Source organism: Tursiops truncatus, chromosome 5 (assembly GCF_011762595.2).
Source record: "Tursiops truncatus isolate mTurTru1 chromosome 5, mTurTru1.mat.Y, whole genome shotgun sequence".
Lineage (NCBI taxonomy): Eukaryota > Metazoa > Chordata > Mammalia > Artiodactyla > Delphinidae > Tursiops > Tursiops truncatus.
In genome coordinates this window covers 61064822-61089153 of record NC_047038.1, presented here as the reverse complement: position 1 = coordinate 61089153, position 24332 = coordinate 61064822, and the positions used below count along the sequence as shown (strand labels likewise).

The window sequence follows — 24332 nt, the reverse complement described above, 5'->3', positions numbered from 1 at the left end:
ATTCAGTATTGAATTTGGTAGAGAATTATAGAGAATTAACAAAATACAGTAATTAGGGAAGTAAAATGATTCACCTTTGGCAATTTCAATGGTAATTTGCAAATTGGCAACTGATAATTGTTTTCGTTAAGTATAAGAGATTGATCCAAGTTGTGGACTATCTTTTCTTTAGGTACTTTATAAACTACAATGGTACCCTTATAATGAGGGCAGCTATAGTTTCCCAATTCATCCACCTCTTTGATTTGGAGTTCCAGTCTAGGTTTCCTTTGTAAATGAAAAATAAGCTTGTAGTCTTTTCCATAATCCTTCCCATTGCCTAAATAGAAGTAAAATGCATTTGTTACTATTAATATATACCACTTTTTTTACTTATTTTTTAAAAATCCAAATAATCATTCATTTTAAAAAATTTGTCTTTTTTGTGTCAATACCTCTTGTCAAAACATAACCTAATAAACCAGCACTAAGCTGAGACTGTATAAATTACTAAAATGATTCTCATCTATACTTGGACCAGGTGCTCTCTGGCTGCTTCTAGGTCTAATAATCTTTGATTTTCTTTTTCTTTTTTTATGCATTTGTGGGAGTCATCATTGATCTGATTTTCTTTTTCTATTCCATTTTGCTACAACAAGAAGCCATTGGAAATACTCATCTCTTTCTCTACTTAGAAAATTATTTTCACTTTTTAAGAATGATATTTTTCCTTTCACTTAACTATTCATATCACGTTGCACGCTATCACGACCTCACAACAGACATTCTAGAACTGTGCTCTCCTATACGGTAGCCACTAGCAAAATGTGGCTTTTAAAATTAAAGTTAAAACTAATTAAGATCAAAAATTCAATTCCTTAGGTGCTCTAGCCACATTTCGAATGTTCAATAGCCACGTCTGTCTAGTAGCTACCATATGGGAGAGTACACATATAAAACATTTTCACCATGCAGAAATACAGTGCTGTTCTAGAACTTCCAAATGGAATAGTTTCTAGATTTAATAGCTACTAAAATTTCTATTAAAACCTGGTGAATTCTCCCCAAACAAGCATATGTAAAAGTCTTCTCAACTGTCCACTGAAAATAATGGAGCTTTAGTGAACATAACATTTCACTCTTGGGGGTTTTACCATGACAGTCAGGATATTTCACCTTCTCATTGCAACAGTAAAACAGACACTGCGGTATTCGTAAGGCAAGTGTACATTACCCTTAGCAAAATTTAAAAGTAAGCTGTAACGTAGCAGTTATAATATGTTTCTGACATAAAGATCTAGATCCATGTTCAGCCTCTAATATTTACCTACGCCGTAATATTTATCCAGTTCTTGCACATCTCTGAACTTCTTGGAGCCTTAACTTCCTTACCTTTAAAACGAGAAATAAAACTAACGTCCTAGGATTGTTCTGGGAATGAAATGAGGGAGTATGGATAGAATGATTGGCACAGGGCCTGGCACATAATAAAGGCTCAGTAAATAATAGCAATGACAGCAAATGAGAAGAACGAAGACGGATTCTCACATTGTTTTGAATTTGTATGACAAAAACCAACCCACTTAAATTTTTTAAAAGACTGTCAATATGAAGCTTTTATATCTAAGTTGCAACTTTCTGCTGCTCTCAGAGGCCTGAAAGTTGACTGCCCAGAGCTTTCTCTTTCTCTCTCTTTCTCTTATGGGAAGCTTTCCCTCTTGCATTCTGTGAGAGATGTAAACGACACTAATACTTTTCTCCTTGTTTTGACTGCTAGAGGTCATTTTGGTGAATTTCTAAAGCACAATTAAATCTAGAATTAGAATAACTCCAGGTTATGGAAGGTATAGGAGTATGTCCCTTTGCTTAAGTCTACATTTTAGGGGCAACCTGGCTCCTTGAACAAAACAGATTCCTAGGACATCCTAGGACAGGCATGACTATCCAGGGTTTGCTTTAAAAGTTTCATTCTGGTAAGAAAGAAAGGGAAAAAGAAAAAAAAGATAAATTATTTGGAGTCATTGAAATAGCATCTAGTAAATAGTGAATTAGAGTTTCTAGATCACTGTGGGAATACTTAGCAAACTTCTACTTCTATGCCACTAGAGTACTACCAAGAAAAATGTTGCTACTTATGTCCCAACAGAATATAATTTAGTAAATTTCTCCTTCCACCCCTTGAATGATACTCCCTGCCAGGTATACAATTACTCATAAAGGATAATGTATATAAGTATATGAAGATTGGAGGATGAGGCGTAGTCACATTGGTTCTACCTATTTCTAGAACTTATCTACCTCGAATTGCCAGTTAATTTAAAAAAATAAAGATTTGTAATGTAAATCTCTAAGAATCACATTTATATATGAAATAAGGATGAAATTATTGAGGATTTACTAGTAATAAATAGCATGATCTTAGTGTTATCAAAGAAAGTATTATGTAGACTTAAGTTGGAGTTTCATTGTTGCTAAGATGTGACACTATATTTTGAAGACCCTTTGTCACAGAAAAAAGCAGAACCAAAAAAAGAACAAATAGCACAAAGAAATTGCATTATTTTATTTTTTTCTCCCACTCTGGCATATTTAGAGAAGTAAAACCAAAAGTCACTCATTAAATACCAAAATTACGAAAGCAATCATTAGTTGACATTTTGAAAACCTCTTTCTCGTCAATGTATTATGTACATAGTTCCTAGCAGGGATAGTAGGGTAGGAGCTATACAATAAATATTTGTCATTTAAAGAACTAAATAACTTATTTATATTTTGTGAGTTACTAGATATTTTTTATAGCAATGTATTTTCTTCTCAATAATGCATATTGGAATATTTTTCATTGAAGACATAGGAAGTACAAACATAGACCTATATGCTTTTGCTTAGAAAAGTCACATGAAGAAATGACATGCTACCAACACAGAGAACCAGAATACTCTCATGAGAACCACTGGCTCAGGATATTTCTGTGTCCTAACACATCTCCACCAGTTCTAGGTACTTTCACCATAAGCATCTTTGCTGTAGACATCTTTGCCACAAACCTTTCTTCCACCACATTTTTGCCATATAACTATCTGGCCATAAGGCAATTTTGCTGTAAAAGATAAAATAACTGGTTAACAGTTTGGTTTGACATATACAACAAAAAAATCATGACAGATGACGATGTTTTACCCCACGAATTGGTTTCTTATTTCGAAACACACTACACTGGGGGAGAAAGAGGCTGAGACTGAGAGCCTGGCAGGCCCAGAGTTGAACTCACATTTTCCATAGAACTTTGGAACATCTGTCAAGAGACATGTGACAATATGCAAAGGACAAACAGTGTAGAAGGTTTTGCAATGCGACACAAAGCTCAGTTACAAATATGCATCCTGGTATATGGAAACTGATACCTCTCTCAGTGAAGGATGAAGTTTTAGTGAATAAGAAAAAGTGCGATGCCAAACAGAAAGATGAATAAACAAGTTTAAAAAAATGTATAAAATACTATGAACAAAAGACTTGGAAGACAAGTGCTTAGGTACAACCCGCAAAATAAAATCAGTTATCTGTGCAGCATTGTCATGAATCTACACACATTTTAACTGTATTTAAATATTTTGTGTCGCAGTAAAGTCTTTATAATTTTGTTATTCATTTTTCATGTTTCATTATGTGCTTTTAAATGTCCCCCTTTTATTTTTTGCCATTATACCTTTTATGGCAAAATTGCCTTATGGCTAATTAGTTATGCAGTAAAAATACTTGCGGCAAAGATGTCTATGGCAAAGATGCTTATGGCGAAAATACCAGAAACAATTTCTAATACCTTTGCCTCTAAGCCTCCATCAACCCTTGCTTGATTCATTGCAATGGCTCATTAACCTGTCTCCCTGCTGCTACACTTGCCTTATACCATCTAATCTCAACACAGATATAATCTGACCCAGATCATGTGATGGCCCTGTTGAAAACCCTTCTTGGCTTCCCACTTCATTTAGAATAAAAGGCAAAGTCCTTGAAATGGCCTTCAAGGCATGACCAGTACCTACCTCATCTCCTCCAACTCTCCTCTCCCTCCCTCTCATCCAGCCATCCCAGCCTCCTTGCCCTGCCTGGGACAAATTCTCCTGGGATAGGATTATGGCTTGCTCTCTCATCTTCAAGTCTCTGCTGAAATGGCACTTTCTCTGACGAGTCTATTTAAAATTGCAAATCTGCCACTCTCTCTGAGACTTTCTATTCCCTTTCCTTTATTCTTCTGTAAGGAATTTTCCACCTCATTAAGCTGTACATTTTATTATTTATTTGCTTCTTCTCTGTGTCTCTCCAGTAAAATATAATGTACATAAGGACAGGGAATCTTTGTTAAATGAGTAAAAGGAAGGTCATTCTAACATTCTAACACGTGTGTCTGGGAAAACTATATCTCTGGGCCAAAGGGCATTTGGGGCAACTTGGACACACACAGACCTCTTTGGGGCATTACTCGATGTTATGAGTGGTGCTAAGGTGTCATTATATAAAATTCTGTCTGCCCGTTTCCTAGCACTTTATGAATTTTCTGAGCACTGGGGGCTTAGATGTGATGCAATAGAAAGCTTAAGTGCTGAATCAACAGCTCTAACCTAGAGAGAGAAAGAAGATTCTAGCTGTGTCCAGAAGAATGCCAAAGGCCAATATAAAAACCAAAGGAACACCTATCTTATTTTCTCTTAGAAGTGGAAATTATCTCTATGTCCCAAGGTCCTCAGTCAAAAGAACCATCTGTATTCTATATAAGGAATATAGAGATTTTGATATTTCTCAGAGGGCAGTCATCTAAATTTATTAATTAAAGTTTTAAATACTTTTAATCACATAATACTATAATGTTAAGGTTGTTCCAAAGCTTTTGTCTTCATTCTTCAAACAAATACTTCTTCTAGCTTTTAGGCACCTCCCTAAAATAAAGCAGGCCCACCAATAAAACAGGCCCTCCTTTCATGGCACTGTAGTCAGAGACACTGACATTGATCAAACAATTAAAAAATAAATAGAAGATTATATCTACGACCATGTCCACTAAGAGAATTACATAAGGATCTGAATAAGTGAAATAAGAACAGAGGTAATCAGGAAAGATAGAAAAAGCTTCTCCACACGTGATCATTATAAGTGACATAGGAAAATACAGTAGGAGATGACTAGAGAAGACGGTGGGGATGGATTGAGGGGAGGACCTCCAGGCAGACAACCTCTGGCAGTTTGTATCTGAGATTCACAGAGGCTACCACAGGCCCTGATGGAAGGATCAGGTATCAATTCTTTACTGAGGGTCTTGCTCCTCTTAGATGGAGAAAATCCAGTGAAGCTCCAGATCTGGCCATAAGTCTCTAGAAAAGGCAAAGGAGAAAGGATCCTGGCATCCTGACTGACTCATTTTCTTTGAGTGAAGAGGAGTTCTTCATTCCTATATGGAGGGACCGCACACATGCTGCCTGTCTCCAGGCACTCTTATTTTAGCATATACTCCCTATTCCCCATTATAGACAATAGTACACTCAACCGTTGCCTATGAGAAGCACAGTAACTCTCTCCTGTTTGGAGCAGGAGGTAAACACAGCTGCTGTCCCAAGTACTACAGGAAGTCATTTGCATCACTAGTTTGGGTGGGACACTTCCAGGTTTTGACTCTCTCTTCTTAGAGGGATTATCCTAGCATAGTTTCTATTCCAGAAGCCAAGTAGGAAAGGATATCTTCCACCCTTCCTTCCTCTCCTCCCCCTTCCCCTTTTTGTGACATTCTGTCACTCACTCCATAGGTCCCATCAGCTGGCTCAGATGGCTGAGACTCTGCATGCGAAAGTGGAAGACATACTTCAAATTGGGACATTTTGAATCTCACTTATTTCTGAGATACCAAAAACAGGGCAGCCTCAGCTTTAAGCCACATCGTTTTTGAAGCCACAGAGAGCAAAGAGCCAGCGGAGCTTAGAGTAATTTCCAGAATTAGAGAGAAAATAGGCACCATTTAAAAATCAATGAGATCTATATTAATTTATAAGTAAACAGAGACTCTTACTTCAAGTCAAGTCTATCACAGGACTCCGGGGCCAGAAATTCCCACAGAACCCATTCCTGAATTTCCCCCACACCTCATCTTTACATGCATGCTGTTTGATATTATTCTGCCTCAAGGAAAGGAGTTAGAAAGGAAAAGGGGTTGAATCAATAAAAAAGAAATGGCTGTGAGGGCAACCCCCCCAAAGCTTTTTTTCTCTCTTCTCTCACACAGCTGTTTTCTCTGTTCTTCTTTTTCTTCCTTTTCTCTTTCCCTCCTTTTATCTCTTCTGTCTCACCCATTCCCTCACTTCTGCCACATCTCCTTCCACCTCTCATAGTCACTCACCCTGTTTGTCTTCCTCAGCATCATCATATATTCATTGATTCACTACATATTTATTGAAAGCCCTTGATATATCAGGCACTATTCTAGGCTCAAGGGTACACAGCAAGAAAGACACAGTCACTGCCCTAATGGAATTTACATTCCAGTGAAGAACATAAATATAAGAATGAAAAGTATATAAACAAATAAATAAGTAAAGTAATTTCAAGTTGTGGTAAGATTTATAATGGAAATAAAAGATCACTAGATAAATATAAAGATAAGAGGTAAGCAGGGGTATGTCATCTGGATCTGAGGTTCTTAACCACTTTTGTGCCATGGTCCCTTTTGGACTTTGGTGAAGCTTATTGATTCCTTCCCGGCATAGTCTTTTAAATATATAAAATACAATAACTGGAATTATAAATAGTACAGTTATGCTGGAATATAGTCTATCCACACGTCTCTTGGGAGTCCACTGACCTCACGTTAGATTCTTTGTAGGACAACATAGAGTTTGGGCATTATTTAAAGTGGAATAGGAGGTAATTACAAAGTTTTAATCAGGGAAGTAATGAAGTATGACTCATTTTTAAAAGATCACTGTTATTACTCCATGGAAATATTGATACATTCCATTTCACATGGCTAATAGTGAAAACAGAGGAATATTTACGAGGCAACGACACTGGTGTAGGAAAGAGATGATCCTAGCTTGAACGCAGCTATACAAATTATGGAGAAGATTATTTCTAAAAGTGTCACTTAGGGTCTTCCCATTAAGGAATGTGCATGCTCTAAAAAGAGAAGAAGCAGACTGGAAAGAAAGAAGTAAATAAGTCCTTTTTCTCTTCCTACTTTTCCAAAGCTTCCCCTCAGTTCTTTGAAGATTTCCTTAGCAAAACATGTTTAGTGGACTCCTTCTGAAGCTTGTGGCTGATAGCCCATAGAACATGCAAAAAGATTTCTTGATACTTACTTGAAGCAAATATGTTTCCAGTAAACCTTAAAAGGAGTTGTTCTCCTTCTTTCACTTGGAAATGGCGAGATGGCTCTGGAGGACCACTAGACGCTTCCAAGCGCAAGTTCCTAAGCACCTGATGTAAATCTTTAGAAGGCACCACTAAAATGACAGTTCTATGTGGGTTGTCTTTCTGGTGATAAAGTACAATGCAAACAGTGATGCTGAGTGTGGCTTCCTCCAAAGACTTCACAAAAGAAACCAAATGGCTATTGTCCACAATGGAAGATGGGTGAAGCACTATAAACCTGCATGGAAGACAGAAGGAGTAACCTGAGGGAAACAGCCAGTTTCAAAAATATCAAGAATAACTAATAACACCCCCAAAAAGCCATTATTAACCAAACCTCCTTTAAAAATCAAGCATTCTGATGACTAATTGATTAAATTCATGAATGACTTGAATGAAACTCTTGGCAGTCAGGAAACCAGCTTAAATCAAGTTCTAAAACAGATGCCCATAAACAAAGAAGTCATCCAGCCTCAGCTTAGCTCTGAATATGGCAGCATATTTTAAATTATATTTTAACTAACATTACCAAAGAGTATTACTTCAAAAAGAGAAAGATGATCCAGATAATCTGTTTACTATCAATAGGACACAAAATATATGTCATTATTAAGTGGAGATTGAAATATTCATCTCTGTCACTGTGTGATAAGAGTTGTTATGGTGGACCCTGTATGAGTTGAATTGTGTCCCCTCCACCCAAATCCTGTGTTGGAGGCCAAATTCCCAGTACCTCGGAATGCAACCTTATTTGAAGATATGGTCTTTACAGAGGTAATCAAATCAGTGTGAGGTCATTAGAGTACACCCTAATCCAGTATGACTGGTGTCATAAAAAATAAATTTGGACACAAATATGCATACAGAGAGAATGCCATGTGAACATGAAATGAGCCATCTATAAGCCAAGGAAAGAGGCCTGGGACAGATCCCTCAGAGTCCTCAGAAGGAATAAACCTTGCCAACACCTTGATTTTGGACTTCTAGCATCCAGAAATATAAGACAATACATTTCTGTTGTTTAAGCCACTGAGTTTGTGATACTTTATGATGGCAGCCTAGCAAACTAATTCAAATCCCTCTTCCTGGTCTGGCCCACCTGTTGCCCAACTGTTCTCCAGAAAATTGCTCTATAAGAGCCCCCTCCCCCAGAACAGCATCACATCCACAGACAAAGACTAACTGATGCAAGAGTGTAAAGCCAGCCTCCTTGGAACTCACACTTCAGAGCTCCCCTGAGGTATCAGGCTGAGGTAAAACTTCAGCTCAAGCCATAATTTCTCCCATTTCTTCCCTTATCCTCCCTGCTTTCTTTCATCACTCTACAGGAGTCTCCTGAGAGCCCTCTCTCAAAGAGTCACTTGCATTCTCATCTTAGACTCTTTTTCTAGGGAACTGACCCAAGACAATTATAGATGTAAGTTCTTCCTTTATGAGATAAAGGCTATCTTTGGACATGTGATTGCCCTCTCTTTATGAGTGTCTACTTCTCAGGAACCTTAACATGTCTAACTCTTCTCATAATGAGCTGTCTAGAAAACATGGAAATGAGAAAGCAAAATGAGGACACTGGAATAACAAATTCAGCTTATATATACATAGGAGATAAGCATAATATGAATGGTTAATTACTATCTCCATGAAATTTCAGAAATGAAGGTGCTATTTTTAAACTATTTTGGAGTTAGAAGAAAGCTGTAAAAATAAATTTAAGTTAGGAGTGGTTTCCAACAGCACCTATTAAACTATCGTGAGTGAAATTACTGATAGTATATTCATGTCAGGCCTAGTTTGCATTTTAAGCACCCCCTAAAGGACTATTCATATTTCTATTTGAGGAATAAAAGGTCTAATCCTATGATTCTACTTCTGTAAATATCAATTACGAACCATCAGGATATAATATCATCAATATTTTTTGTTTACTGTTGTATTACTTCTCTAAATGTTCACACAATTCAAATGATATCAAGCCACTTTGCATGGTTCTCACCGCGAAACCATCAAGCACAAACCAACCACTGTCTTGGCTTCTGAATCCCAATAATTTCAAAGATTCACAAGCATTGCTCCCAGGTTTTCTTATGGAAGTGCTTTTTGTCCTATAATCCGGAAGCAGAAGAGAAACTGGTAAAATTTGTGTAGCATAAATCATATTTAATGCATTCATTCTTTCATTAAGTGAATAATCCAATGACAATTCATTAAGTATATGTTATGTGCCAGTAATTATGCTGTGCACCAGGAACATAAAGATAAGGTATATATTGCCCTTGCTCGACAGAAGCTCACAGTATTACAATATTAAACAATCACAGGACAAGGTGATCTGTGTGGTAATGAAGAGAATGTACAGGGTGGTTTAACAGCAGAAGGAAGGTGTTCAGGAAAGCTTGCAAAGTGAAAATGCTAGTATTGAAGATGAGCTTTGGAGAATGAGAAACATTTTACTACTGGCAAAAGAGTTAAGGGAATATCCCAAGTCAATAAATTCACTGATGTAAACTGATGCTTTAGGATAGCCAAGTCTTGTGGTATAGCAACCATAGACTCTGGAGCAATACTGCCTACTTCCAAATTCTGAGTGGCTCTGCCTCTTATTAACTGTATGACCATGAACAAGTTATTTGACCTCCCTATATTTCCATCTTCTTATCTGTAATATGAGTGTAATAATACTATCCACCTCATGGGATTAAATGAGTTAAAATTTGTAAAGCACTTAAAATGGTAGTAAGGATAAATGGTATTGATAGTCTCACCCTAATTCCTACAGCAGACATGGCCAATTAGCTTTCTTGTACAATTCTCCTTGCTAACTTGCCCCACCCCAAAGCCTTAAAAGAGACAGCTGTATATACTATGTGATACTTTCTCCCAACCAGAGCTGATTTCGCTAACACTAGATCAACTTCCAATACCCAGCCAATTTGATTTCTTTCTTTGAAATTTGACTAAGAAAAAGGCCCAGAGATTGTAACTTATTGTCCTTTGGCTGTAGTGCCCTGGGCTATGAATATGAATAAGCAGAGAGATTATTAAGAAAGGAAAAACAGAGCAGATGCTAAGAGAGAAAAGGAAAAAAAACAAGGTGAAAGAATTAGGGTAATTTTAGAGATGGAGAAAGCAGAGAGTACCTATTGTAGCCTTACAATAAACTCTTCTTAAATTCACTTAAATGGGTATCTTAAATGGGTATTCACTTAAAAGCTACAGAAAGAAAAATACTTGATACTGAACATCTTGCTGGAAAAAGGAAAACAAAACCTGGTCTAATGCTGCTAAAACCCACAAGGGGGACAGAACCTTTCTAGCTAGGTACTAAAGAATGAAGACGTAAGTGTGAATCCCACATCTTTATTTGTGAATAGAGTTAGTTACGGGTTTAAAACCACTTTAGTTTCACAGGTTTAGCTGTCCTATAAATCGTAAATTAGGAACTGAACTAGATTTAAAATGTCTACTTTGAAAACTTTAGACTCTGTTGATCAACCAGATTAAAATCAAGATGATGGGGAAAATATAACAGTTTTTGGCTTTTGGTTTATACAAATATGGTAAAATTTTTAACACTTGGAAGGTAATAATCTATTAACACAGGAAGATATACTCATACTGAATCCAGAACTTTGGTCATTTACTAGAAATTGACTTAATTATATGTAATATATATTTTTTTCTGATAATAACTCCTACTTTTTTCCTAATAATAGTCTGTTTTCTGTGAAAACCTACATGTTTTCAGCTGCAGTGGAGCTGACCCTACTCCCAGGTCTAGGTGGGTATATGACCTGAGCCAATTAGTACATTTGGCATTCATCAGTGTTGTTTTCAAAATACCCAATTTCCCCCTACCATTCTGAGCTCATGATAGAGTTTCACTTCCTTGTCCCCTATGGTTGAGTGGGGCCATGTGACTTGTTCTGGTTAATGAATAGTGAACAATGTCATTCTGTCATTTCCAGGCTAAGCATTTAATTATTAGTGTGGGTCTATCCAAAGGTCTTTCTTCTGCCACCATGACAGCAACCAAACAGTGGCCGCCCTTCAGCTTAAGTCTAGGAGTGAGACGACCAAGCCTGTCTTTGATGAATCAGGTTTGTGTTACCATGCCATAAACTAGGCTAGCCTGCCTTGTACAGCACATCTTCCTTTTGGTTTTAGTGATCTGTTCAGTGATGGGTTTGTGACAGATTTGGAGTAAGAATAAGAGCCAGGGCTTTTATGTATACTCATGGGGAAAAGAAGTTTCCTCTTTTCTGCTGAACTTGGAGTTTTGAAGACATAGTAATATTACCAGCATGAGGAATAAGCATGTTGGAGGATGGAAGTGACACAGAGGAAGCAGAAAGAGAAGAGAGACTGGGTTTTTCCTGGTCCAAGAAAAATATTAAAATAAAAATATCCCCAGATTTGTAATTTATGTGGACCAAAGAATTCCTTTTTTCTTAAGCACTTTGGGTTTGTTTTTCTGTCACTTAAAATCAAAAAAGTCCTTAATGATATTAAGGTCAAATTTAAACTATTTTTTTTTCCAGTTGAGATATAATTGACATGTAACTTTGTGCAAGTTTAATATGTACAATGTGATGATTTGATACTTGTATATACAATGTGATGATTTGATCCTTGTATATATTGAAAATTATTACCACAGTTAGGTGAGTTAGCACATCTATCACCTAAAATTTAGACTTTAATATGATAATAGATACAACTTATATTGAAATTAAATAATTTGGTGGCATCCTTATTTATCCCAGCTGTTCTTAACAGCACTGCAACTAAACACTTTTTTTTTAATACATACTATTAGCAAACTTTGACAACTAGTATTGCCAGGCAGTGAATAGCCCTTGATTATACTCCACAAAAGATGACAGTTTGATATACTAATAGTTTCATAAAACATAATCAACCTTTATTAAATCAACTTGTTTATTCAAGAATAACTGACTTTGCTATTTCTTGAGTTCAAGGCTCTTTCAATGTCCAAAATTCCAGGCATTAACGGAATTATGATTGGCCCATTTGGGGTCAAATATTCAAATATAATGAACAGGAACATTGAAGAACATGGAAGCTCCTTTAGATACACTAGGATAGAAAATATAATTTCCAGAATTTCTGGTATAATTACCCAGAAATAAAATAGTGGTGTAGACAAACCATCAAGTGTCTTCCCCAGGCTGCCTTTTTCAAGTCTAAGAGTGTCCTGATGCATCATTCCCAGGTACAGGCCATAGTGCCACACAATTAAGATTTTTCCCTGAGATAAAAAAGGTTGTTCCAAGGTACCTCAATATTTTGTCTCTGCAAGTAGAAATAGACATTACAGGGAACTTTTCAAGGGCAGTTTCTTTTCTTGTTTTTTAGACTATATATTATTAAAATTTTTATTGGAGTATATAGTTGCTTTATAATGTTATGTTATTTTCTACTGTACAGCAAAGTGAATCAGCTGTACATATACATATATCCCCTCTTTTTTGGATTTCCTTCCCATTTAGGTCACCACAGAGCACTCAGTAGAGATCCCTGTGCTATAGAGTAGGCTCTCATTAGTTATCTATTTTATACATGGTATCAGTAGTGTATACATGTCAATCCAAATCTCCCATTTCATCCCACACCCCCTTCCCCCTTGGTATCCATACATTTGTGCTCTACATCTGTGTCTATTTCTGCTTTGTAAATAGGATCTCTGTACCTTCCTCTCAATTTTGCTGTGAACCTAAAACTGCACTAAAAATAGTCTAAACCACTAATCCATCTCACTGATGACGTATGATGTGGATCATCTTTTCAGATGTTTATCTGCCAACTGTACATCTTCTTTGGTGAGGTATCTGTTAAGGTTTTTGGCCTATTTGAATCAGGTCTTTGTTTTTTTATTGTCAAGTCTTAGGAGTTCTTTGTAAAGTTTGGATAAGAGCCCTTTATCAGATGTGTCTTTTGCAAATATTTTCTCCCAGTTTGTGGCTCACCTTCTCATTCTCTTGACATTGTCTTCCCCGGAGCAGAAGTTTCTAATTTTATGAAGTCCAGCATATCAATCATTTATTTCATGGACTGCACCTTTGATGTTGTATCTAAAAAGTCATTGCCATACCCAAGATCATTTAGATTTTCACCTATGTTATCTTCTAGGAGTTTTATAGTTTTCTGTTTTACATTTATGTCTACATTCTACTTTGAGTTAACTTTTGTGAAGGGTATAAGATTTGTGTATAGATTCTTTTTTTTTTTTTTTGCATGTGGATGTTCACTTGTTCCACTGTCTTTGCTCCATCGTATTGCCTTTTCTCCTTTGTCAAAGATCAGTTGACTATATTATGTGGATCTATTTATGGACTATTTATTCTGTTCCATTGATCTATGTGTCTATTCTTTTGTCATCAATACCACACTGTCTTGATTACCGTAGCTTTATAGTAAGTCATAAAGTCAGGTAGTCCTCCAATGTTGGTCTTCTCCTTCAATATTCTGTTGGCTATTCTGAGTAATAGTTTCTTTTTGATTTGGAAATTAGATTAAATTCTTCCTCACTTTGCTTTCCAATCCACAGGTAACATTATACGTTCTTAAGTATAAAAGTATATAATAAAGTAAAAATATTTCTAGTATACTACCTCCAAATTTAATAAATGTGAAAAATCATATTTGCTCAGTAAGCACTTACCTCAAAATTTTGCTGAAATAATTTCATTCTATTAAGTGAGATTAACCTGTGTCAACAACATTGTACTGACTGATCAGTACAAAGAAAAATATGGCATGTGTGGTTTTACTTTTTATAAAATTACCATTTCTTAATGTAAAACATGGTGCTTATAGTTGATAACACTGTTATATAGTTGAAATTTGCTAAGAGAAGAGAGTAGAATTTAAATGTTCTCACCAAAAATTTTTTTAAAAGGTTGATATGTGAGATGATGAATGTGTAAATTAGCTAGATGGGAGGAATCTTCACAGTGTATCCATATATAAAATCTCCATGATGTATGCTTTAAATATTTTACAATTTTCTTTGTTAATTATACCTCAGTAAAACTAAAAATTAAATAAATAAAATGACTTTTTTACGTGGAATCTTTTAACTATTATAAATTAAATATACAAGACACAAGATTATAAATAACAAATTGACACTAAGTAATCTAAGTTCTCTATCTCCCTAAGGCTAAACAACTAAATCCTGATAAATATGCTTTCTAATGTGTTTTTTTTTTTGGCTTGCAATAAGCAGAAGGAATCTTAAAGGAATGTCCCAAATTCCCCTCCAAAACATCTGTGAAGCCAGGGTCAAATCAGGGGGCAAACAGCCAGGAATTATGGGATTACTATGAGGACAAATTCCTTTCCAATAACTTAGATACAGGAGACTAAAGCTTTAAGTGATAATCAAGTGAGCAAAACAAGGAGCTGTGATCCTTGAGATCTTCACCATAAAAGGTGAACTTGAGAACTTGACCAAGACTCTCAAAGAGGTTGAAGTAGTCCCAGGTAAGTAGCACCTGGTTCTCAGCATAGACAGAAATATATGCCATCTGGAGGAAAGCAGCTCCATTTACAACTGCAGAAATCTCATATATACATAATCACAAACAAAAGTCCCCAAACATATAAAGAGATAAATACCATGAATGACAGCCAGCAGAAATAACAGGCAACACCCTCAAAAACTGCAGGTATCAGAATTAGTAGTTACAGTATGAAAAAACAACTATATATGAAAAGTTTAATAAGATAAAGGGCAGTATCATAAAAATAAGCAGTCAGCAAGAGACTATCGAGAATGATGAGGGAAATCTGAATATGAACTAAATAGAACCTTAAGATATAAAAAATATAATTGCTGGAAACAAAAAGTCGATGATAGATTAAAAGTATATTTTAAAGTATACAATATTTGTGGCAACTGAACTGAAATGTGAAAAAATTACACAGAATATAGCATACAGAGACAGGAAGTTGGAAAATGTAAAAGATAAGAAAAGAAATATGGAATTTAGAAAGATATGGCCTAATATACATCTCATTGGAAATTCAGAAGTATGGAGTACATAAAATGGAGGTGAGGCAATATTTGATTAGAAAACATATAAGAATTTTTCAGAAATGTGAAAATGCTGTATGATAGCATTTATATGTGGAATCTAAACAAAACAACAAACTAGTGAATAAAACAAAAAAGAAGCAGACTAACAGATATAGAGAAGAAACCAGTGGGGAGAGGGAAGTGGGGAGGGACAAAGCAGGGGTAGGGGAAGAAAGGGTAATTATGGGATTATATGAAATCATGTGTGTGAAACTTTTTAAAATTGTAAAGCACTATAGAATTTTTAAAAATCTTTCATTTAAATAAGTACATAAAGTCCTTCAAAAACACAAATGAATAAGTAGTTACAAGAAGGTCTAAAAGCAATAAAATTTATTTTTTAAATCTAAAAAAATGTAAATCCACTTATTCAGAAAGCATAATGTATTGTATTCAGAAAAAGTGTTTAAAATTTACATCTAGATACATCATAGAAAAATTCAGAAATCCAAGTACAAAGAAAAGATATTAAAAGCAGCCAGCAAGATAAAGCAGATCACCCAAAAAGTTATGAAAATAAAATTCACTGAGATCTTCCCGGCATCAATAATTAAGTCCATGAACAGTGGCATAATATCCCCAAAGAAATGAGGAAAAACTCAATATAAATCAAGGATCTTAAGCCAGATCAGTAGCTGGTCTCCAGAGATACTAACCATACCTCTCAATATTCATGTCACTGTGTAGCACTCTCCCACGATGGACTAGAGACAGTTCCGAGACTGGCTTCAATCAATAGAATATTTCAGAAATGGTGATCTGATAACTCCGGGCTTAAAAATTAAGAAAGTCTGGCAATGTCTGCTTTTGTACTTTTGAAAGCCCTGATCCTCCATGTCATTAGTCCAGCTATTCTTCTGGAAAGAGCCCACGACAGAAAGAGGCCATAAGGAGAAGTCAGGTGGAAAGAAAGAGACCTTGAGACTACCTGGAGAGAGAACGAGGCCCAGCCATTTCAGCATACCAGCGGAGTCCAGGCTTGCAGCTACCACTGCCAGGGCTCCAGACATGTGAATAAACCCATCTTGGACTTTCCAGACTCAGCACCATCTTACTGCAATGCATAACAGACCCTAGGCAAGATAAACCAAAGAACAGTCCAACTGAGACCCCAAACAACCCACAGAATCAGGAGAACTAGTAAAATGGCTGTTGTTTGGAATAGTTTGATATGAAGAAATAGATAACTGAAACACACAGCAAAATTCTATTTCAAGAAAAACAATATACAAACAAATGCTCATGGATTGGAAGAATTAATATTCCATACTACCCAAGGTGATCTATAGATTCAATACAATCCCTATCAAAATCCCAATGGTACTCTTTATAGAAATAGAAAAAATTTTTCTAAAATTCATATAGGACCAAAAAAGACCCTGAGTAAGCAATCTTGAGTAAGAACAAAGTTGGGGGCATCACATGTCCTGATTTCAAAATATATCACAAAGCTACAGTAACAACAGTATGGAACTGGCATAAAAACAAACATAAAGACCAATGGAACAGAGTAGAAAGCCTAGAAATAAATCCACACATCTATAGCCAACTGATCTTCTACAAGAATACCAAGAACACACAATGGGGAAAGGCTACCCTATTCAATAAATGGTTTGGGGAAAACTGGATATTCATATGCAGAATGAAATTGGACTTATCTCACACCACATGCAAAAATTAACTCAAAATGGATTAAATACATAAACATGCTGACTGGAAGGAAAAACAAAACTTTCATTGCTTAAAGTTGATGCAAGAGTTTACATAGAAAACTTGAAGGAATTCTCGAAAACAAATATTAGAAATAATGAGAAGGTTTAGAAAGGCGGCTGGCTTCAATACCACTGCAGAAAAATCTAATGCATTCATATATATATATTTTATGAGAAAACAAAAATTTTGCATACCATTTATAATAGCAGTTAAAACTATAAGGTATCTAGGAATAAGCCTAGCAAAGCATGTGTAATACATATGTGGGACTTTGATAACACTTCATTGAAAGACATTATAAAACTACACAAATTGAAGCATATATTATAGGTAACAGATTTAAAGGCTTAATATGCTAAAGATGTCATTTTTCTCCAAATTGACCCATACGTCAGAGGAAATTACTAGCAAAATCCTAACAGAGTTCGTTCTTGCGGACCTTAACAAACTGATTCTATTTTATATGAATGGGAAAGTTTCAAGATAAACAGAAACAAAAATTCTCCTGAATAAAAAGAATATGATATGGCTTACCTATCAGATATCGACTTTTTAATTATAAAGCCTTAATAACTATGACGGTGTTAGATTGGCTCAGAACTATGTAAAAAGACTGACCAATGGGACAGCTCAGAAGAAGAAAACTTGTTGTGTGACAGAGGAGGCTTTGCAGATTGTTAGGGAAAGAAAGAGTCGTTCAATAAATCATGCTGGTAAAATGTTATCCACATGGAAAAAAAGAATTCCTACCTCACACTGTATATAAAATTCAATATCAGATGGATCAAAGACTTCCTTGAAATTCAAACCTTTAAAATTATAAGATAAAAAAAGGACCATTTTTATAATTTAGGAGATATAAGTATTTAGGACCGGGCAAAAAGCACTGATCATAAAAGAAAAACATGATAAATCTGTCACATAAATATAAAAATACAGACCACAAACTGGCAAAGGATTAACACTGAGACCATAAACAATCCTACAAATCAATGTAAAAACTTCAAAAATGAGCGAAGAAATTAAGATACCTCACATATAAGAAAACACAATGTCTAACAAAAGCAATTATGAACGATGTCACCTTCATTGTAATCAGAGCATTGCAGATTAAAACCACATGAGATCCATTTTACATCTATTAAATTTTCCAAATTACAAAATCTGACAATATGCAAGGCTAGAAAAGATAAAAAGCAATAGTGGGAGCATGAAATTTAGTTCTACCAGTTCGTAAAACTTGTAAAATTGTACATGTGCATACCCTATGACTGAACATGACTTCTAGGTAGATACTCTAAAGAAATGCTTACACAAATACACTTTGAGTGAAGAATAATCATAATAGTACTATTCGTTTTAGCAAAAAAGTTGAAATTACCCAAATGTCCATCAGTAAGAACACTGGTAAATAAAATACAAAGTTATTCAATAGAATATTATATAGAAGTGAAAATGAACTTTTTTATAAATGGAAAAACAAGACTATAAGACTATACACAGTAGGGTACCACTTTTACAAACAGTAAGCACAAACAAAACCAAACAAGGTATTGTATAGTGATGAATACAAATATATTGGGGCTTCCCAGGTGGCGCAGTGGTTGAGAGTCTGCCTGCCGATGCAGGGGACACGGGTTCGTGCCCCGGCCTGGGAAGATCCCACATGCCGCAGAGTGGCTGGGCCCGTGAGCCATGGCCACTGAGCCTGTGTGTCCGGAGCCTGTGCTCCGCAACGGGAGAGGCCACAACAGTGAGAGGCCCGCGTACCACAAAAAAAAAAATATATATATATATATATATCGATATATATATTGATATATTGATATATATATCAATATATATATATTGATATATATTGATATATTGATATATATATTGATATATTGATATATTGATACATCAATATCAATATATATCAATATATATATTGATAAAACTAAAAAGTAAAAGCAAAGGAATGATTCATAATTTCCTAGTAGTGGTTAACTTTGGTGAAGATGAAGAGCAATTAGGAAGTAAGGGATGGGATGGGGAGAGATAAGTAAGGAGATGTAATTGTATTGATAATATCTAATTTCTTAAGTTATGTGGTAGCTTTACCAGTTTCTCCATTTTATTATTTTTTGTGATACGATGCATATATTGTACAAATATTCTTGTGTATGACTCACATATTACATTTTAATAAGATGATCTTAAAACCAATAGCATTATATAGAAATGGCATTTTTCATGCAAAAAATTTCCCATCTAACTCTCTAAAATATTTCTTGCATAATATGGAATAAGTTTCCATTTAAGAAATTAATTTCTCCTTTCATTACTGTCAAGAAATCTTTTCTGGCTGGTAATTAAATAACTCTCATCTTTTCCCCAGAAATCATTTACACATGAAAGAATGAACTGCAACAAAGACCTTTTATTCTTTATATTCAAACTATGTTTTGGCCTCAAATCGTTTTTATCTTTTTTATCTTCTGAGGTATGGATTGCTTCATTGTGTTTCTACTTCCACAGAAAATGTTCAACTGGCTTTCACTCTTTGATGAAAGAATGTTAAATAAATAGTTCATATAGGTTCTCATTTAATTGTTTTATGCTACACTGGATGGGGAAAATGCACCACCCATGTCTAGCTCTAATAGCAACAGAGCATATTATAACTTATCAATTTAGTATTGTCAGAAAGTATAGAAAATTAATGACACAATTTACTTTTCCACAAATTTACTCATTAATTTATTTAATTCACCTAATTCAACATAGCACTGACTATGTTATAATTATGCTGAGGGATGATAAATGGAAAAGGGAATTTAATAACACTATGGTGTGATTTAGGATGTACAAAAGAATAGGGCTGGCACAAAGAGAGGAGTGTTCAATCCCTCCTGGAGATCAGAGACTGTCTTGACAGACAAGGAAAGAGCTGAGCTTCAGCTTATAGAATAAATGAGAGTTCTTCAGCTAAACATGGTAGAAAAAGCGAAGAGATCATGTACTAAGGCAAAGAAATGGAGAAGAAAAAAGAAATTGACACTGGCTAGTTGAATTGGTGACAAATGGCAATCTTAGAATGCTGGATGAAATGTCACACACACACACACACACACACACACACACACACAAGATGGAGGAACTCAAAAGCTGGAAAGACAATCTCCTAGATTTGGGAAGAAAAAATCTCAAAAAGCTAGAATCCTCTTTCCTCTCTTGGGAACATGAAGGACTGAATCTATGAATCCTCGCACCCTCATCAGCCTGCTCCCCGCCACCAACCATGCACACACACCAGATGTGTGCAGTCTAGAGTCTAACATGTACTCAGGCACATTAGATACAGCCTCCAGCTGTCAGCTGGAACTAACTCAGTCAAAAAACTGGAATCCCCAAAGGGCAGCACTGGCTATGAAATGAGAAACAACAAAAACAACCAAAATCCCTTTGAACACTAGCTCAAGAAAGCAACAAAGAAGCACACAGAAGCTGCTCTGGGTGGAAGGGAAGGGGAGAAGAAAAGCTGATCTGATCAAAAATTATAATCAATACTCAGAAATGAATTTCTAAGGCTAAGAGTCATAGAATGGAATTAGTATGATAGTCTACTAGATTAACCATGGTAATAGATAACATAGTTAACATCATGCTCGTAGATGATAGAATAATCTGAATGAAACTTAAAAAAAAAGTGTTTACAATGATTAAAGGAATAAAAGAAGAAATAGGAAGCATAATGTAAAAACATAGTACCTTGGGAAAAGTTTTCTTAAGACCTTTAAAATATAGCAATAGCCTTTTAGAAATGAGAATTTTAATTAATAAAATGAATAGCTTAAACAATTGACAGTAAAATTGGTAAAATATATAATAAATCTAAGGAAACCTCTGCAAATACAACATATAAAGTATTAAAAAATATTTAACATTAAAATGGACAACAGAATAAATTGTTTAACCCATTTATATTTATTTAATATAACTGATGATTTTATTTATATGGTATTTTCTCTTTGATGTCACCATGCTGTTTTCTTGTTTACTTTCTGTTGCCACTTTGCCGTATGAATTTTTACTTTTTCTTTTGCTTTTATATTATTTATATTCAATACCAGATATTTGAAAATAAGAATTACTCTCCTATTCTTGATTTCTTAAATTTTATTTTATCCTTAGCTCATTAATTTTATCTATTTATTTATTTTATTAAGAACAAGTGAGTAGTACATTTTGTGAGCCCTTGTATTAAAAAACAAAAAAACTTGTTTGTTAGGTGAAAACCCTAATTCCACAACATCTTCCCTTCAAATCTTTGAAGGCTTTAGTCCATTTTTCCTTGATATTTCATGCTGCAAAGAATGAGCCTAGGTCTAGACTGATTTTATTCCTTCTTAATCTGTTTGTGCTGAATGGATGCTGATAGAATTACGTTTTATTTAAATGTACATTTCAATTTGCCATGTTTTATCTAAGTATAGGGGTTTTTTTCCTAAATTTTGAAATCAACACTTTCTAACTCAAGGTTTTAATCAACATCAGAAAATCACATTTTCATGCCTTTGATTGTTGCTTCTTGTATGATTGTTTTGGTCTCTTTCAATGGTACTTATAATTATTAGGTTACATCACTTCAGATGAGTCCTTATCATACCTTGGTGACTTTTCATCTGAGCTTTTTATCTTTGTATCTCATCCTGTTGTTCTTCATTCTTTTCCTGGTCTATCCTGATGGCTTTCTGTTTCTTAGAAATTTTGCTTATTGAATACTACTTAAACTTACAAATAGATTTCTATAAAATCCTCCAGGTAACTGTAATTCTCATTATTCAAATTACTGTGAAATGTCAGGATGACATTCTCTTTCCTTATTTCTATAGTTTGTTTTTTGTTATTTTTGTTCTTCTTTTGAAGTCTTGGTACTGATTGGTATTGATTTTTTTTTTTTTTCCTTAAGACATCATGGAGGACTTGGGTTTTTTCTTATCCTTGAAAATATTTTTCTGCCCACTTTCAATTTGGTTGCTGTTTGAATCTCTTTCTTAGATCTAGAGGGCAGATCCATGTGCATAATTTCTAAACCAATTTTCAGTGTCTAGTCATTTTTACTGAGTATAATTTCTCTGGATGAAGGTGTAACCTTCTCCTATCTGTGCTGATTGGATTTACAATGCTTTGAGTCGACTAAGTGTATGAAAATGTGCCACACTCAGCATGCATATCTTTTAGAGATCTTATTGCCTCTATCATTATCCCTATACTTTTGGCAATTACATTTTTGACAATGCAATACACTGCCTCTAATTTCTTTCCACATTCTGCCCTGTTGTTTCTGAGGGATATGGAAATACAGCAAAGGAGAGGCAAAGAAACACTGATCTAGTCACTTCCACAAATGATATCTGTGTATTACAGGGATACATTTTTATTCTCATTGGTATATATAGACTATGGGATCAACAATCAGGGACAGGCAAATTGGTTTTCTATTATCTTTCTGTGAAATAGAACTGATTTGTTTTATGATGTAAAGTACATGTCAGGCACAAATTATTTTTATTAATCCTTTGCAATCTACTCTATAGACAGTAGAAATACTAGATTCTAGCAATAGGTGACCAGTCAGAATAAATTTTTAGAGTAAAGCTCTCATCTTTAATATATATATGTATATATACATATAAAATGTATGTGTATATGAAGTATATATTTTAGGGGCTTTTGAAAGAGAATGTCTTAATCTGTTAGACTAATACATTTAAATAGGAAGCTCCAGGATATTTCCGGTTTTAAATCTTACCTTACCATGATATACAGGAACATGGATTAACTCAGTGCCAATTGGGAGATATATATATATATCCCAAGTAGCAAAAGCAGGTACAAATGGATCATGTCTATATTTCTATGTTCTCTCTCACTTACCTAATACTAGGGAGAGTTTAACTTCATCTCCTAGCCACAACCCAATGTTCTACTATTGTCAGCTTCCTAAATTAGAAACAGTGGTAAAGAGCAAATAATCCACTTCTCTATTTCTAGTCTTGCAGCCTCAAACTAAATAGATGATGGCTACATAGAGTCATGATTAGGAATAGAGATATGTTGAGTCCAGACCAAGCTTGCACACTTCTCACGTACAGTCCTTCCCTGGTATCCAGATGCAAGAGATTGATTCTAGGACCCCCAGAGGTACCAAAATCTGTGGATGCTCAAGTCTCTTATGGAAAATGGCGTAGTCTTTGCATATAACCTACGCACATCTTCCCATATGCTTTAATCATCTCAAGATTACTTACAATACTTAATACAATGTAAATGGTATGTAAATAGTTGCCAGTGCATGGCAAATTCAAGTTTTGCTGTCGGGAACTTGCTAGAATTTTTAAAAAATATTATCAACCCACAGTAGGTTGAATCCTCAGATGTGGAACCTGGGGATAACTGTACAAGTTCTTAATCTCATTGAGTTTCAGACTTCTCACTGATAAAATGAAGGTAGGGTGGTGGGGAGATTGGATGAGATAATGTACATAAGGAACCTGGCAAATAGTAACTTCTCAATTAATAATAATTTTTATTTCTTTCTGAACTTGTTTCTCCCTCTGATGTTTTTTCAAAGAAAAAAAAATTCCCTTCAGTACCAAAGAATAGAAAGGTCCCCTTCTACATTTCTTATTAGGAAAAAAAAGTAAGTATTAAATGAAAGGGCAGAAAATAAGATCAGGGTTACTATTATTCAGTGTATCCTATTTGTTGTTAACATCTCATTTCTGATTTCATTTCTGGCTGGTAACTCAATATGTATATTAGTCTTATTTGTGGGGATTTTTTTGAATTATAAAAATTGGGAGAGAAAGGAAACTGCCTATATGGCAAATATAGACTCAAATTTACTGCCTGCCGATGCAGGGGACACGGGTTCATGCCCCGGTCTGGGAAAATCCCACATGCGTGGAGCGGCTGGGCCCATGAGCCACGGCCCCTGAGCCTGAGCGTCCGGAGGAGCCTGTGCTCCGCAATGGGAGAGGCCACAACAGTGAGAGGCCCGCATACCAAAAATAAATAAATAAATAAATATATATATATATATATATAGAGAGAGAGAGAGAGAGAGAGAGAGAGACTCAAATTTAATTTATTTTTTAAA

General features: G+C 35.1%; 1 protein-coding gene across 1 annotated transcript in view; it reads right to left on the bottom strand.

Moving 5' to 3' along the window:
- DTHD1 (death domain containing 1) overlaps positions 1 to 24332 on the bottom strand; it is a 70383-nt gene that overhangs the window by 34758 nt on the left and 11293 nt on the right. Inside the window, 3 exon segments of the mRNA XM_033856403.1 lie at positions 75 to 319; positions 7320 to 7609; positions 9309 to 9473. Coding sequence (XP_033712294.1) covers positions 75 to 319; positions 7320 to 7609; positions 9309 to 9473 — 700 coding nt within the window.